The 16,405-nt window shown below is 40.2% G+C and overlaps 1 protein-coding gene across 1 annotated transcript in view; it reads right to left on the reverse strand.

The window, feature by feature from the left end:
* Positions 1 to 42: 42 nt before the first annotated feature.
* LOC101621207 (cytochrome b-c1 complex subunit 2, mitochondrial) overlaps positions 43 to 16,405 on the reverse strand; it is a 19,952-nt gene continuing 3,589 nt past the window's right edge. Inside the window, exons 4-14 of the mRNA XM_004692082.1 lie at positions 15,991 to 16,055; positions 14,645 to 14,701; positions 14,045 to 14,169; positions 12,093 to 12,190; positions 11,485 to 11,542; positions 8,608 to 8,703; positions 8,077 to 8,276; positions 6,808 to 6,888; positions 5,392 to 5,468; positions 1,452 to 1,605; positions 43 to 278 (exon numbers count right to left, since the gene is read on the reverse strand). Of these exons, the coding sequence (XP_004692139.1) occupies positions 195 to 278; positions 1,452 to 1,605; positions 5,392 to 5,468; positions 6,808 to 6,888; positions 8,077 to 8,276; positions 8,608 to 8,703; positions 11,485 to 11,542; positions 12,093 to 12,190; positions 14,045 to 14,169; positions 14,645 to 14,701; positions 15,991 to 16,055 (1,095 nt within the window). The 3' untranslated portion in view covers positions 43 to 194. The remainder of the gene's footprint in view (positions 279 to 1,451; positions 1,606 to 5,391; positions 5,469 to 6,807; positions 6,889 to 8,076; positions 8,277 to 8,607; positions 8,704 to 11,484; positions 11,543 to 12,092; positions 12,191 to 14,044; positions 14,170 to 14,644; positions 14,702 to 15,990; positions 16,056 to 16,405) is intronic.

The raw sequence follows: 16,405 nt of genomic DNA on the forward strand, positions 1-16,405 counted from the left end.
ATGAAATATTTGTTGACAAACGATTAGGAAAAATGAAAGAAAAACATTTAAACAATGTTTTATTGACTTTGGGTCAACTTGTATTTAAGATATTTTACCTCATTGGAAACCAAAGGATAAATGTATTTAGAGACATTTGACTTCATGCGTTTGCTGCCCTGGTTGAAAAAATGCTCAACTCTTGGGCTTTAGTATTACAACTCATCAAGAAAAGGTGTATTCGCCAAGTTTCCACTTGCTGCCATTGACTTCTGGCCAGAAACGAACTTCTTTGCAGCCTTTGAGGAAACAAACACGAAAGGCATAACATTAATAGAAGTAAGAAAATGTCTTAGCAAGCAGTCAACTTACTTATCCTGTTTCTTTCGAGTGTATGGACAGACGTTCCAAATCAGTGACTTTCTGACCGCCTCTTGTAAAATTAACCACAGGGAGGGGGCTGGTGTTTGATGTGAATTGTGATGATGCAGGAGGAAAAGCCCTGCGGTTCCCGACTGTCCCACTGTACGTATGACTGGCACGTGTGCGCTCTAGATGTGAAAGCATGCGTTAGAAGGGCAGGAAAGACCTCACGGACATGCAGAATCGGGCAGAGTGGGCCTCGGGCTGTGTCACCACAGCAAACAGTCGAGGTCAGAACAGACCGTTCCCTTAAATGTGGAACTTTAAACCTGAGGCTGCGTTAGGTTCAGGTCAGCACTGAGCACCTGTACTGGGTGGCTGTTTCTCATGGAGAGGGCTAGGAGAGGCAAGTGGGCTGGAATCACATAACAGTTTGTAAGACGAGGACAGCAATTTGGCGAGTAAATTAGGTGAACCTAGCGGCCAACTAACATCAAGTCAATGTTACCATCTTACAAATAGCCTTGTCTCTTTTCTAACCCCACAAGGAGAAGCTATTGGTGAGAAGATGGTGGAGATAGAGAGGAGAGGAGGTGTAGTGGAGAGGAGGCGGCATATCTCACTCTAGAAAGCCCTGGGAAAAGCCGCTGACTGTGGATTCACTCTGTAGTCTGCACTTAAGCATGTCAGAGAGTAGAATATAAAGAGGTATAAGACAGACAATAACATGGGGAAAAAAAGAGTAGGGAGAACAGGAGATTGTTGTAAGAAAATCTTGAGGTCCTAGGTTGTGAAAGATTGGCAGGGCAGTGAGGAAGAATAAGAATCAAACTTGATTATTAGGCTGAATCATAGGAAACTACCCACATGTGAGTGGTCCTGACTACGAAGAACTTAAATCGGCTCAACTGATAGTAATCTAGCAGAATGCACAGTACAGGCACCAGGGCTGACCAGGAGGCTGTCTTGCAGATCTGATGCCGTGAGCCTCCTGCCACACCTAACAGCAAGAGAGTCCCAGCCCGTGACGCCAAGGCAGCGAACATGCTCCTGAAACTGGGTCATCAGCGAAGTCATTCACTTTGAATGGTAAGTTTATGTTTGCTTACCTTTATGACGTCTGCGTCAGCTACTGAGTCAATCTGCTGAAGGACTGTGCTTTGTGGTGTGTATGAACCAGCGACTAGAGCTTGGCACCCGACTTCATCCAGGAAACCTTCAGAAGACTCCACCGACATTAAATACCCGGCTTTCAGCTTGTTCCTGTCCAATAAAGGGCGTGTGACTGAGGCCTTGCCAGCTTTAGAGAACGGGCAACTTTAAAGTATGCTCCTGAACTCTTAAGCATGAATATGTGAAGCAACAGCTTTGAAATCTTAGCCCTCCGTTCTACTGCTTCAGCTCACCAACTGTTTTATTACTTACACTGTCATTTAGAAAACTGTCAATAACAAGATTATGTTGAACTTTCAACGACTGCCTTTTGATTTTAGAAGGGAATTTAGGTATAGTTAAACCTTTTCATGCGAAATTCTTACTAGTAAACTAATTCTTGCCTCTTGAACATTTTTGGTGTTCATATTAGGCATTTCTATTAAAGAGAAAAGACTTTGGTGGGCTCTTAAAACATTGTCTACTTGGCAGAATGTTGTGTGCTGACTTGATATCTCTACTTCCACCACCCACCCATTTCTGTGCTGGGATTTGTCTCACTGAGTGTAGGGAGAAGGCAGGAGGGGAAGAACAGTATAGACTTATAATCCCAGTAGCTAACAGCAACACAAAAGCAAACTGAAATAAAAACAAAATCCAATTCCCAGTTCTTCCAGAAGAAAACTGGGTTTCAATAAGGCATTTGAGTTAGTTAACTCTCAAATCTTTGGCCTCTGCGGCAACATTTCCATTTAAACATAATTACAATTTAATGTACAATTTTACCATACTGTCAATTTAAAAAAGATTTCACCAGCAATAAACCAAGAAATTATTGGCTTATCTTCTGAGCAGTGACATCTATCTTTTTCTAAACACCACACAAGAAAAAGTACTAACTCCACAAAATGGCAGAAAACAAACACATTAATAATCTGAATTCCACTTTCTACATATTAATACATTTTCTTAGATTTGAAACAGATTTTTCTTCAGTAAATTCAGTGTTTCATTTATGCTGCTCATGTTTTGTTTCTGGTGCAATCATGCAGAACTGTATCCAATCAATTCTTGGTTCTATGTCTAGAAAATTTTAATAAACTGTGTTGCATTTATTCAAGAGATGCACTTTTTTAGTGTGTTCACTGTAACAAAAACAGGAATATTAATGGGCACAGAAATGACTAGCAGGCCAGTCCCTCTGGGGGTTTTAGTCCCTGTGGGCAATACTAAATGATCATGAAGACAGTCTAATGATTCAGTTTGAGCTGTCCTAAATGGGTGGGGTCAAAGTTAAGTCTCTTCAACTGCTCTATGAAAATGCAACTTGATTTCCACTTCTGTCCAAAGTCTGTATCTTTTAGTAGAACTCCTGTAACTACTGAGTTCAGAGGAGGTATTTGCACTTTCAATCAGGGCAGGGCAGAGGCAATTTAAAAATCCTCCAACTATAAACCCACAGGTTTATGGACAGCTAATCTTTGACAAAGGCGCAAAGAAGATACAATGAACAAAGAAAGTTTGTTCGGCAAATGGTGGTGGGAAAACTGGGAAGCTACATGCAAAATAATGAAACTAGATCACTACCTCTCACCATACACAAAAATCAACTCGAAGTGGATTAAAGACCTAGACATAAGGACGGAAACTGTAAAATACCTGGAAGCAAAGATGGGCCAAACACTACACAACATACACTTCGGTGACATCTTTAAAGATAGAGCACCCAATGCAACGACAGTGAAGGCAAGGATAAATAGATGGGACTACATCAAATTAAAGAGCTTCTGTACAGCAAAAGAGATAATACAAGAACAACAGACACCCCACTGATTGGGAAAAAATTTTCTCACACAAAACTAGCAATAAAGGACTGATCACAAAAATATATGGAGAACTGATGAAACTCAACAAAAATAAACAACCCCATCAAAAAATGGGCAGAAGAGCTAAAAAGACATTTCTCCAAAGAGGAAATGTAGATGGCCAAGAAGCACATGAAAAAATGTTCAATATCACTTGTAATAAGGGAGATGCAAATTAAAATCCCAATGAATACCACCTCACCCCAGTGAAAATGGCACATCTTCAAACAACTAGCAACAACAAATGTTGGTGAGGATGTGGAGAAAAAGAAACACTCCTGCACTGCTGGTGGGAATGCAAACTAGTACAACCACTATGGAAAACTGGAGGTTCCTCAAAATGCTAAACATGGAGCTTCCCTACAACCCAGCAATCCCACTCCTAGGTATCTACCCAAAAGACACAAAAACACTGATTCAAAAAGATCCCTCACCCCCATGTTTATTGCTGCTTTTTTCACAATTGGAAAGACATGGAAACACCCAAATGCCCAAAAATGGATGACTGGTTTAAAAAGATGTGGTACATATACACAATGGAATATTACTCAGCAACCAAAAAAAAACCACATGTCTTTTGCAGCAACATGAATGGAGCTGGAGAAGATCATGCTTAGTGAAATAAGCCAGAAAGAAAAGGAAAAATACCGGATGGTTTCTCTCACAGCAGGAATATAACAGAACAGGCGAGAAAATAATGACAATGATGAACAGCTATATACCAGAGATATTTTGTGGGGGTGGAGTGGGGGAATGGGATCAAAAACAGTGGGGGGAGGGAAATACACTGAATTATGGTGATGGCACATGGGTGATTTGGTGATGGGAAGCTCAAGGGGATTGCAATTGAGATGGAAAAATAAACAAAATGATGTAAAAATAAACATATATATATATAAAAAAGGTAATAAAAAATCCTCCAACTACTTTCATTACTTACTTCAATCTTTGAATCAGAAAAGAGACTTTTATTAAATCTTTTTTGTTTATTGAATAAGTGAAGAGGAAAAGAAAATGCCAAGAGCTGTGAAGAACAAGAAATCTTGTATCCGGCAGTGTGTTCATGAAATAAACTGGTGTGAATTCTTCACAAAAACACAGTATATAGAGCACGCACATTTTAACACAGAGCATTTCTGTATGATGTTTTGATGACTCCGCGGGAATCTATGCGAAGAAAGTACACTTGTATCTGGGTACGCACACAGTGTATTTAGGACTGTTCCTACCCAATGAGGCTCAAGTCCTTTAGATAAATGCTGCAGTGTTTGCATGGAACTTATATAATCCTCCTATATACTTTAAATCATCTCCAGATTACTTATAATAGAATGTGTATGTGTATATATATATATATATATATATATATATACATACATATATATATACACTTTGTAATACAATGAACAATGCAAATAGCTGTTATTGTTAGGGGAATAATGACAAGAAAAAAAGTGGGAACACACCCAGTACAGAGGTGAGTGTCACAGGCTGATCTACAAAGCACCTATTTTGATCTACAATTGGCTGAATCTGCAGATACAGAACCCTGGGACACGGAAGGCTAACTATAAATATAAAGAGACCTCTTGTGATCTGTAAAGGATAAACTGCTGAATGCAAGAAGTATATTTTTTGATGTACAATCAATACTATTTGTGATAATTTTTCAGTAATCTCAATAAATGGAGTAATCACGATAATGTTAAAAAAAAGAGGAATAAAAGATAATTTCTGGCTTCATGTTTGTAAAATTTCAAATTTCTACAATGAAAATGCAATTAAACAGAACATAAGTATATATATAAAATATTAACAATTATGTTTCAAAATGCATAAAATAAGTGAAGAAATTAAGTAAAAGTTTCAATGATATCTCTATGTGATAGTGTGTGGGTGTGTTTCCCTCCCCTTTTCTGTACCTTTCAATCCTTTTGTATTGAATCATTCGTATATTACAATACAGTTATAACTAAAAAGAATAGAGTATTCAAATAATTGAAATACAAAAATAGCTAATATTGAAACTTACTTGGCAGCTTGGACATCTGCATTAGAAAGGTTTCCTTGAGCAATCGTTTTCACTTGATCATAGGCAGCTTTGATAACCTAGGACAGGTAAGTAAAACTGGTCATTGAGGGTCGGGGGAGGCCTAGGAAGCAGATTTACTGGTGGGTGTGATCAAGGGCGGGGCAGCTCTGAGATGCTCATGAGTACAGGGCTGCCACTTGTCCAGAGGCCACAATAGGGATGTTTTTGACCTCAAAGCATCTGGGATAAGACACTTTCCAGCTATCATGTGTTCAGATTCATCTGCATTAAACTTGGTGAAGCCCTATTTCTTGGAGAGATGATCTTCTAGCAGCTAGGAACGTGAACTTGGCCCTGTGTTGGGCTTCAGTCACACACTTCTTGTTTTGCAGTTTGGTGTGGACGGACTTGATGATTTAGCAAATGTGGTTCCTGGCCACTGTATTCTGGGCTTTCGAAGTCACCCCACATACCTGTTTAGAGTCTAGATTGCGGTAGCAGGAGCCAGATATGAATGTCCACAGGACATGGCAGTCTCCCAGACCCCTCAGAGCACCCCATACAAGCAACAAGACTGTATATACATCAAGGAGGCTGTTTGTGGCCACTGTGCAGCAGGACCCATGGGAAAGAGCACGGTCAGCTTAACCGGCTGCAGAAAAACTTGTCATATTTGATCAGTGCCAAAGTCTCTTGCGGCAGTCAAATGCTCCTCTAAATGAGGCAAACACAAGGTTTGTTCCAGAGAAAAAGCAGTGTCCCTCTGGAGTTCTAAGCCACCCTCTGTTCCTCCTCCTTCCAATGTCCCAAAAGCAGCTATATGTACAATTCATACTACCCAGGCAGCCATGTTTCTTAACAAAGGAAGTAGGAGAGGCCAGAGGATGGCAGGAGAGTTTAGGAAGAGCAAACACAGTGATTTATTGTCACCTATACAGATTAAGACCTTCAAATTTTCTTGGCATACTTAGATTGTATCATACAGTTAATATTGCTGTACCATACATGGAAATGCTTAGCATTTTGGTTCTCTTTGGACAAGTGACTTAGCATTTTGGTTCTCTTTGGACAAGTGACACTGAATTATCTCTGGGATGGAGAACTCAGGTGAAATAATGGCCAAGGTATATATTCAGGAGTCCTCAGTACAGCAATTATATTAAAATAAGGGTTCTTTATGAAAGACTGTAGGAAAAGAAAATTAAAATTCAAATTGTGGAAAAACCTACCAGATGACTAAGGGATTTCCTCTCTCTTCTGAGAGGTCTTAGTATACGTTTTTCAGTTTCCTGCACAACCTGATGCACTTGAATGACACTACACTACAGCATTCTGATAAGTGATGGCACTGTGTATCTTAACTATAGACAAGTTAATGGGGAAAAATTTGTGAGAGTTGGTTACTTTATAACTTACATCTCCAGCAGCTGTAGCCTGTGAGATGGTGTAAATCCCAAAGAGTCCAGAATCTGAGTAACTGGCATTAAAAGCAGAAACCTGAAACATAGTAAACGCTACCATAAGTCATTCTGCCAGGTAAAACAGGGGATGCTTTCCATAAGGTTACCTAGATAATAAAAACTTGTTTCTTCACAGCTTAAACAAATACATTAACATTTCATTTAACCAGTCTGTCAAGGGCTGAAATGTTGTACAAATAAGGTTACCTCTTCTAAAACTATAATGGTTTTCACTTAATTCATTTAAATCTTTCCAAAATGGATTGCTCACTTTGCTTTTTGTTGGGTACTCTTTAACCTTTGATGGCTGAAAGTGAATGCAAATATTAATCTGTGAACACTACTACAGTTGCCATTTGCCTCAGGGGAATAGGTTGTAGATTTTGACATTAGATAAACTGCTGTTGCAAACTACTGTTTCACTAATTTGCTTTCACTTTTCCTACAGACCAAAGTCAAAGGAAAAGTATCAGCTCCGTGGCTGTTGTTCAATTGTCCAAAGTAACAACTTTGGCCTCTGGGTAGGGTAACAGGGTATGCAGTCTTATCTGAGCAAAGTCTAAGTCCTTAAGGCGAACATGACTGCTTTGTGTAGTGTTTCTGTGGGCTTTTTATAAGGATCAGTTGAGCTGCTAAAAATACGGACTTCTGGGATCCTGAAACAGATCTACTCACTCAGATCCTGGGAGATGCAGTCTGGGAGCCAACCTTTTAAACTAGTGTTCCAGGTGATTCTCATATACATTAAAGCCTGAGAATCATTAGTTTGGCCCATATAAAGCCTAAGAAGAAATGCAATTCAATTATTTGAAGTTTAATTGCAATTGATATTATCCTATTCACATTCCAATTTTCTGGCCTCTTTTTTGCTAAGATCTGGCATAAGACAAGTCTACTTTCACCAATCTATAGTAGCACCATTACTATTTGGACACAGTACTAAAACCCTTGCTGGAGAGTTAGGTAAGAAAGGATATAAAAGGAATCTAAACTGGGAAAAAGTAAAGCTATTGCTATTTGCAGGTAATATGTGAACAGACACAGTGGACCCGTAAGACTCCCTAAAAAACTATCAGACTCAAAATCAAGCCTGGCTATCTTTTCAGTTTAACAAAGATTTCCTTTGTGTTCATCTCACATTTTAAGAGTGTATTATTACCGGGACTAAATCATAAACAATCAGCTTTGGAAAAAAAAAGGAGCGAGATCAACTGCCTAGACTCACATCAAATGGCTGGTTGACTCCCTTGGCGACAGCTTGGTAGAGTGAGCTGGTGGCATTGCTGCCTCTCTTGACGTGTGGCCCAGCGCCGAGGACGTGATGGAGAACACTGAACGCATTTGCTTCTGCACTTCCTATGGCAGTGCTCTCTGCTACAATAGCTGCATGCACGAGACTATCTCCAGTCTGTTCTCGAATTTCACCTGGGGCATGCAAGGAGAGAGTGAAAAAGAAAGTGACTTGGTCATCAGTTGTTTTATTTCTTAGCGTTTTTGTCAACACAGAATTCACCTGCTAAAATCAAGCTTGTCTGCGGCCAGGTGCTCTCCCAGGCCATCCTGCCCTTCCCCCATACAAAACCTGTTCAATATACCAGACCCAAGCCATGTAGTTCTTTCCTTCTATACTGAGACTCTTTGTTTAGTACATTATTAGGCGGCCTATTCCATTCCAATATGCTGTTTGGTGGGGAGGGAGAAAGAAGAAAAGGAAGGAAACTTCCTCTAATTAACACTCACAGAACAAAATGCTTACCTCCACGGTATTTGGCTTTAGCACCAGATAAACCAAGCCCACCTCTCATGTTGAGAAACTGTTCAGCAACTTGCTTTAGAACAGGATGACTCACACCTATTTCAACAGAAACAAAGCAAGTTAGAATCTATAACATGATTCTAAAACTTCTACTATTTTGAAAATATATTATCATACAGTTTAACAAACAGTAAAGACAAGAGTCCCTCCTCATCATACTCTCGCAGGGAGAGCAACTTATATACCAAAACTTTTTCCATGCATTAATGTTATTCTCACTTTCTTTTCCTTATTTTAAAATGATGTTATCTACTAATATTGCTTCTAACTTGTTTTTGTACTTCACACCTCAGTGATGGTCTACATCAAACATCTAGTGATTATAGAGAATTCTATTCTATGACTGTTTCATCATTTATTTAACCAATTCTTTCTTCACGGGCATCAGCGTGTTTCCAAAAGTTGGCTATTAAAGTATTATATTGTGCCTCAAAGAACACTATCAAGAGTGAACACAACCCAACAAATACTTGCAAGTCATATATATCTAATGAGTATTTAGTAACCAAAATATATAACAAATTTATATCAACAACAAAAACCAACCAAAAAACACAATTCAAAAATGGGCAAATGACTTGAACAGACATTTCTAGAAAGGTAAATGACCAAAATGCACACACACAAGATTTCATTGTCCTTACAAGTTAGGGAATAACAAATGAAGACCGTAATGAGGTATCACCCTATGCTGATATGGTTAAAAAAACAGTAATAAGTGTGCAGAAGGATGTGGAGAAATGAGAACCGCCGTGCAGCGCTGTTAGTGGGAACGTGAAGTGATAGACACCATGGCCTGGGAAACCCCGGTAGTTTGTCAAATAGTTAAAATAGTCCAAACAAAGCACGTCACCTCTCCTGGCAATTCTACTCCTAGGTACACATGCAAAATCATTAAATACAGACATCCTAACTAATACTAAAATGTCAATATTTATATTCTGTTAGAAGGTAGAAATGACTCAAATGTATAATGGGTAAATACAAAGGTGGTACAGAATATTTTTCAGTCAAAAAAAGGAATGGCGGCCCTCCTTGGTGGTACAGCAGGTTAAAGCACAGCACTGAGAAGCTAAAGCCACTTCCGCCTGAGTTCGATTCCCGCCTGCCCTGGAGGTGACCACATGGCACCACAGACCTCTCCTGACCCACCCGCTGCTCCCCTCAGTAGTGTACTTCGTCGATCTGCCTGTTCTGCTCCCCACACTGCCCCTGAGCCTCTGGCCTGTACCCCAGTTCTGTATGCGCAAATAAATAAATCTTAAAAAAAAAAAAAAAAAGGAATGGCATCCTGGCACATGCTACAATATGGAGGGACCTGACAAGTTATGCTAAGTGAAAGAAATCAACTACAAAAGGGTATGTGATGGATGATTCCATTTATATAAAATGCCCAGAATGGTAAACTCAACAGAGCCAGGAAGTAGACGAGGGGTTGCCAGAGGCAAGGAGGTGGGTGGGTGGGGAGCATGCATTGAGTATGCTGATGAGCACGGGCTTGCTTCTGGGAATGGTGAAAGCGTTCTGAAATTAAATAGTGGTGACAGCTGTTTAACTTTCTAAATATATTAAAGGCCATGGACCTGTACACTTGAAAAGGGTGAAGTATATTCAAGCTGTCACAGAACAAATGAACAACAACAACAAAAAAAAAACAGTTATGCAAATAACATTCTTGTGCAAGTAGCTTGTAAACTCATCCAAGTTTTTCTGTAGGATGAATTCTGAAAATGCTGGGTCTCGGGGTATAAACATTTAGACTTTTAATGCCTTCAAACAGGTCTACAAAAATGTCATTCCAACCAGCTGCCTCAAGAGCGCCCTTTCTCCACACCCTGCCTAATACTTTTACTAATCAGATCAAAATTTTCTTAATCTTTAACGAGGAAGATCGTGTTTTATAAACCTAACTGGCGACACATACACACTGTCCTCACAAACTGCTCATGTCCTTTGCTGATTTTTTTATCAAGTTGTACTTAAAAAAACCTTTGCAAAAGTCCTGTGCTTACAGAAACTTGCCTCTTAGATTTTGCAAATACTCTGCTTTCAAATTCTATCACATCCGATCTGTCCTTAAATTTTATTCAGGATTTAAGACGACTTTTTCTATTCTGCCATATTCTACTAGCAGGCACTGTGTGGGAACCTTAGGTTTTCTTTTTAATATTTTTTTTAATATAAAATTTATTAGTCTATATTCTGCATCAGGGTAGACCCCATAGAATGTCTATCACCAGTCACCCATGCACATCACCTTAGTCCCTTGTACTCTTCTGGCCCTCTTTTTGATCCCTGTCCCTTCCCCTCCCCTGAAGAATGCCTGATTTACAGTTGTGTGATGATTATTTGTTTAGTTTTGTTGATTTTTTTTAAAAATTTATTTATTTATGCTTACTGGGGTACAGGCCAGAGGTGTGGTGAGTGATTCACCAGAGACAAAGTGGGGAGCAGAACAGGCAGATTGAAAAAGTACACTGCTGAGGGGAACAGTGGGAGGGTCAGAGGAGGTCTGCCACATGTGGGTCACCTCCGGGGCTGGGATCGAACTCATGCGGAAGTGGTTTTGGCTTCTTAGTGCTGTGCTTTAACCCGCTGCGCCACCAGGGAGGGCCCTGTTGATGTTTTTTAAAAAAATTGTTATTATTTTCCCCCCGATCTCTTATTTGGTTCCCCTAATTTTTTTCCTTCTGACCTATTTCACTAAGCATAATTCCTTCCAGCTCCACACATGTTGCCGAGAACAGAGTTAGATTTTCTTTTTTGAAAGACTACCTTTAAGGAAGCAAACTGACATGCAGTGAATTCCCAACTTACCAAGTCCAATCAAAGCCATTCTCGCACTTGTAAAATGGTTCTGAACATAGAAATGTAACTGAGGAAATAAAAAACATATATTGGGTTATGATGGTACAACTAGAAAAAGTCGTCAAAACAAAAAACTGCAGTTTAGCATAAAAGAAAAACTTAGGCTTAAAAGCTGCCATAATGAATTATAAGTGACTACCCAGTGCTGAATTATACTGAGATTTTGTTTTAAAAACTATTGCTTAGAAGAACTAGAACTTAATATGGTGACTGGTTACGTAACTGTGAGTATAATGAAGATGAATGAATTATACACTTTAAATCGATAAACTGTACCGTATGTGAGTTATATCTTAATGAAGTTTTAGGTGTGGAAGATGTTTTTTTTTCCTTCATTTTTTTTGGCCTTTGTTTTATGAACTGTCTACAGTCCCTTTTAGTAAAAACTTTTAGTTGAAAGGTATTAAAAAATGTTCAGATATAACATCAGGTAGAAAGTGAGCTGATGAAAAACAACAGCAAGCAAGTGAATTTCTTAAATTAGAAGATAAAAAGAAACTTGAAAATGACTGCTCAATTTACTGTGAAAACAAGTAATTTTAAAATGCAATGTGTACCTCTTCTGGTGTCACTTTTCCAATCCTATAATCAGGACAATACAAGGAATTAGCCAAGGCATTTTTGTAAGCTGCACTATGCAAATTCTCAATGACACCTGTAAAATAAGAAGCAGGTATGGAAATGTAATTTAAATAAAGACAGCAGCATTTTTAGATCCTAGAAAGCAACTGTCTATAATTACTCTGGCTATCTCATGGCATCCACACAATAAATAAGAGGACTTGAGGTTTATTACCTTTTAATGTCTAGCAGCTTTTACATTTTTAAGTCAAATGTACTAAGAAGTCAAAATTATGACAGCAGCTTCTAGATGCCAGAGTCAACCGGACACTTCTCAAACTTTAATCTTCCTGGTATCATCTGAAAAGCACAGTGGCCTGGGTTTCAGGAAGTCTGAACCAAACTGGAGTTCTGCTAGTATGTGTCATGTGACCTTGAAGAAGTAATGCGCTCTGAATCTTACTTACATCAAAGTCCCCTACCTCAGTAATGAGGGAGTTATGAGCTGTGAAAGTGTAAGTCTGAGGTCCCATTACTTGCTTTCTGGGTCACCGCACTCTGGAATGGCGACTGTTCCTGCGATCCTGCTTCAGTGCCTTTGGTGGAATGTGCCCTGCAGTTTCAACACTGGGCACTACCCCATGCAGGCGCCACGCTAGGCGCGGCAAATAGAGATGAGTCAGATACAACACTTGCCTCACAAGGCTGAGAAGGAAAGGCTGTGAAGAAAGGTACTTTGGGTGTGAAGTCAGTGGCGTATCACAGAGCCGGAGGGGCACAAGGCCAGGGCGTTGGAACTGGAAAAGGAGTAACTGGTAACATCTGGGCAAATGTCACAGAGAGAGGAGTGCCTCCTAGTGTCATGATGTGGCAATGCCATTTCAGGCATGGGACTCAGACACCAACATAAAGCATACCACCACATTGATTCAAAAGGGGAATGGTGCTGAGAGGGAAAGGGGTACGGTGAGGAATGGGGTGGTGTGTGCAGGAGGTCGTGGGAGTTCACATATATGCTGAGTTAGGGAGCTTGGATTTCAGTCCCAGGTGTGATGATGCTTTTAGGGGATTTTTCCAGGACTTTCCTGTCTGGAGGATTAACCTAAGGGCAATGAAGGAGATGGGCAGAAGGGACTGACCCGGAGGCAGACGCCAGTCAGGAGACTGCAGTAATTATGCCACTGGAGGAGGAGGGCTAGAGCCTCACTGCCACCAGTGGGGAGGAAGCCGCTCGAGGCCAGCAGGTAGCTTGTATACAGGCTTGCCTTTCGATTTCTCTGTGTTTTTTTGTGCAGGTCCAGAAGCAGTAGCCAAGTGTCACCATGAAACACGAGCTAAAGGAACCAAGCACTTGCTGTGTCCCAGACGCTGGACAGGAGACCTCTCCAGACAGGCCAACATTCTGAGTGAAGTTCGCCCCATTCCAAGGCCTGCAGCTGCTCATCTGCTTACCCCTGGGGGTCCATCTGCAGACTCCTGCTCCTACTGTAAGTTAAGTGACTTCCAAGAATCAGTGAAAGTCACTTACAAATTTGTTTTGCCAGATGGACTTGTCAACATTATGATTACGCATTATATAAATACATAATATGACTACAAAAAAGCTCTGATTTTTTAAAAACTAAGTCACTTGCTTTGGAAAGATCTAATAAAGGTGAGCTAGTTGAACCAATAATAGCAATTTGGAGCAATAATTAGCAGCAGCAACGTAAGCTGAGAATCTGGTATAAGCTAAGCAACTATTAAACAAACACCAGGGGGGAGGAATAGGAATATGTCTGTGATGCTGTAATCAATTCACATCCTATCAAACTGGACAAAATTTTGGAAAGAGGTTTTGATCCCAAATAAAAAGAAAATCAACAGTTTTTTTTTCCCCTCTACAAATAATCTTCTCCCAGACTCAGTATCTTAGAAACACTTAAATATAATTTGAATATGCACTCACGAGCCTGTGGATTCTGAAAAGCCACAGCTTTGTCAATCTTCAGTTGAGGTTGAAGGGCAGCAACTTCCCAAGGGCGAAATTCTGGTGCTGTGGTGACATTGAGCAGGAACTCCATTAGAATATCACTATAGAAAACATCAAAATGAGAGAAATTGAACATTTTTTCTTAAAAAATATTTTTTATTTATGCATAGAACTGAGGTACAGGCCAGAGGTGTGGGGAGTGAGAGGATTCGCCAGAGACAGAGTGGGGAGCAGACCAGGCAGAATGACGAAGTACTGAGGGGAGCAGTGGGAAAGACAGGAGAGGTCTGCTGTGCCATGTGGGTCACTTCCCTGGCTGGGGATCGAACTGAGGTAGCAGTAGTGACTGCACTAAGCCTTGACCTGAGGCTACCAGGGGGCCTGGAATTCAACATTTAAAACCAACATCTATTTTTACGAACTGTAATGCTCTTATTATTAAGCCTTCCTCTTTGGATAAAGCAGTGTTCTAAGCAGTTTGTGAATATTAACCCAAATCCCAAGTAAGAGGTCAGGATGCCACAGCAGAGTTAGAACCAAGCAGCCTGGTGTGTCCTCCAGTGTGGAGCCACTTACACGTCATCACGCAGGCACTCCACCGTGTAAGCCATGTTTTCCCGCGTTGCCGTCACACTGAGTCAGAAACAAATGACAGGGAGTTCTTTAAGTGAGAAGAATAAGCTTTGCCTGGTATCTCTGCTAAATCAACCAATTCCTTTGAAGAAAATTTTTGAAAGTATAAAAAACAACACAAATACACATACTTGTCAACAAAATTTTAAAAATGTATTTTAAATATGAAAATGGAAAGCAATTTAACCTTATAAAGGAAGAGCTCATGGCACACATGAGCCTTGGATGCAGTTATGCCAAGTGAAATATGTCCGTCACAAACGGACAAACGTTGCCATGTTCCACCTACATGAGCTACTCTGGGTAGTCAGTCACACAGGCACAGTACAGAAAGCCACCGCCAGGGCTGCAGCAGGAGCCAACGGGGAGGAAGTGCTGAAGAGGCAGGAAAGGGGACGATGGCGATGACACACGGGAGGTGCGTGGGGTGATGGCTGCCTGCTGACAGGCACCAAGAAGGGGACAGTTCACGATGCATTTTACCACTACTTAAAAAGCTGAACATCTCTCTCTTCCCTTCCTAGTTTGTTTCCTTCTTCACTCCCCTTCTAGAGACAAATACAGCCATATGTACTGCATACTATCCCCCCAAAATTATAAATGCCTCGATAAAATATTGATAAAATATTGAAACTTATGCTATCACAAAACACTTTAAAATATCTGTCCTTTCTTAACTCAAGTTCCTTCCCTGGCTGTTGGGCAGTAGTGCCATCAGGATTCTAGCACACTTCATTCACTTCCCTAACGATGGGCTTTTCGATCGTCTCCAGTCAACAATAAATATCTTTGTGCATGTGTATTAAAACTGTTAGTTTGTGGGATATACTCACTTTCACCATTATTAGACAGTTCTTGATTCTTCCCTAAGTAGTTGCAATTTATACTACAAATACAGTACGAAAGATTCCCCCTCTCCTTCCAAGCGGCCCACATGTAAAGTGTTTTTTACCTCATGCTATGAAATGGCATCGCATTGTTACAACAGGTACCGATCACCCTAGCTTCCCCCAGCCTATTTCTATCCTTTGTCCACTCATTTACTCATTAGTTTATTCTAATTTGTAGTTTTTTCCCCCAAATAAAACTCTCCATGTCATGTATTATAAATAGCTACTTCTAGTTAAATTTTTACTAAAAACCATAAACATGCTTTACATTTTGATATTGTCAAATTCATCAGTCTTTCCTCCTTGTGCCTTGTTTAAGAAATTTCTAACCATCTCACAGCAGAGGAAGTTCCCACCCAAGGTGTTTTCACTATTTCCTGTTACTTATTTTCAACAAACCTTAATTTACCACCGACTGCTTCAATTCCACGGGTTATCTTGAAAGATGAAGCTCCTTTTGTAGTCTTGAAAAAGAAAGAACAATTGTTTTTAGCAGTTTTTTAATGCCATATTTGACAAATATACTATATCAAAATCTAATGTCTAATTTTCATTACATTCAAAAGGAACTTTACCTACTGGATCTGTTTTAGTTTAAAAATTATAAAACAGGTGGCCCTCCCTGGTGGCGCAGCGGGTTAAAGCGCAGCACTAAGAAGCTAAAGCCACTTCTGCCTGAGTTTGATTCCCGCCTGCCAGGAGGAGATCCACACGGTGAGGCAGACCTCTCCTGACCCGCCCGCTGCTCCCCTCAGCGGTGTGCTTTGTTGATCTGCCTGTTTTGCTCCCCTCTCTGTCTCTGGTGAGTCCTCTC

Source organism: Condylura cristata, unplaced genomic scaffold (genome assembly GCF_000260355.1).
Source record: "Condylura cristata isolate star-nosed mole 26May11 unplaced genomic scaffold, ConCri1.0 scaffold00032, whole genome shotgun sequence".
NCBI lineage: Eukaryota > Metazoa > Chordata > Mammalia > Eulipotyphla > Talpidae > Condylura > Condylura cristata.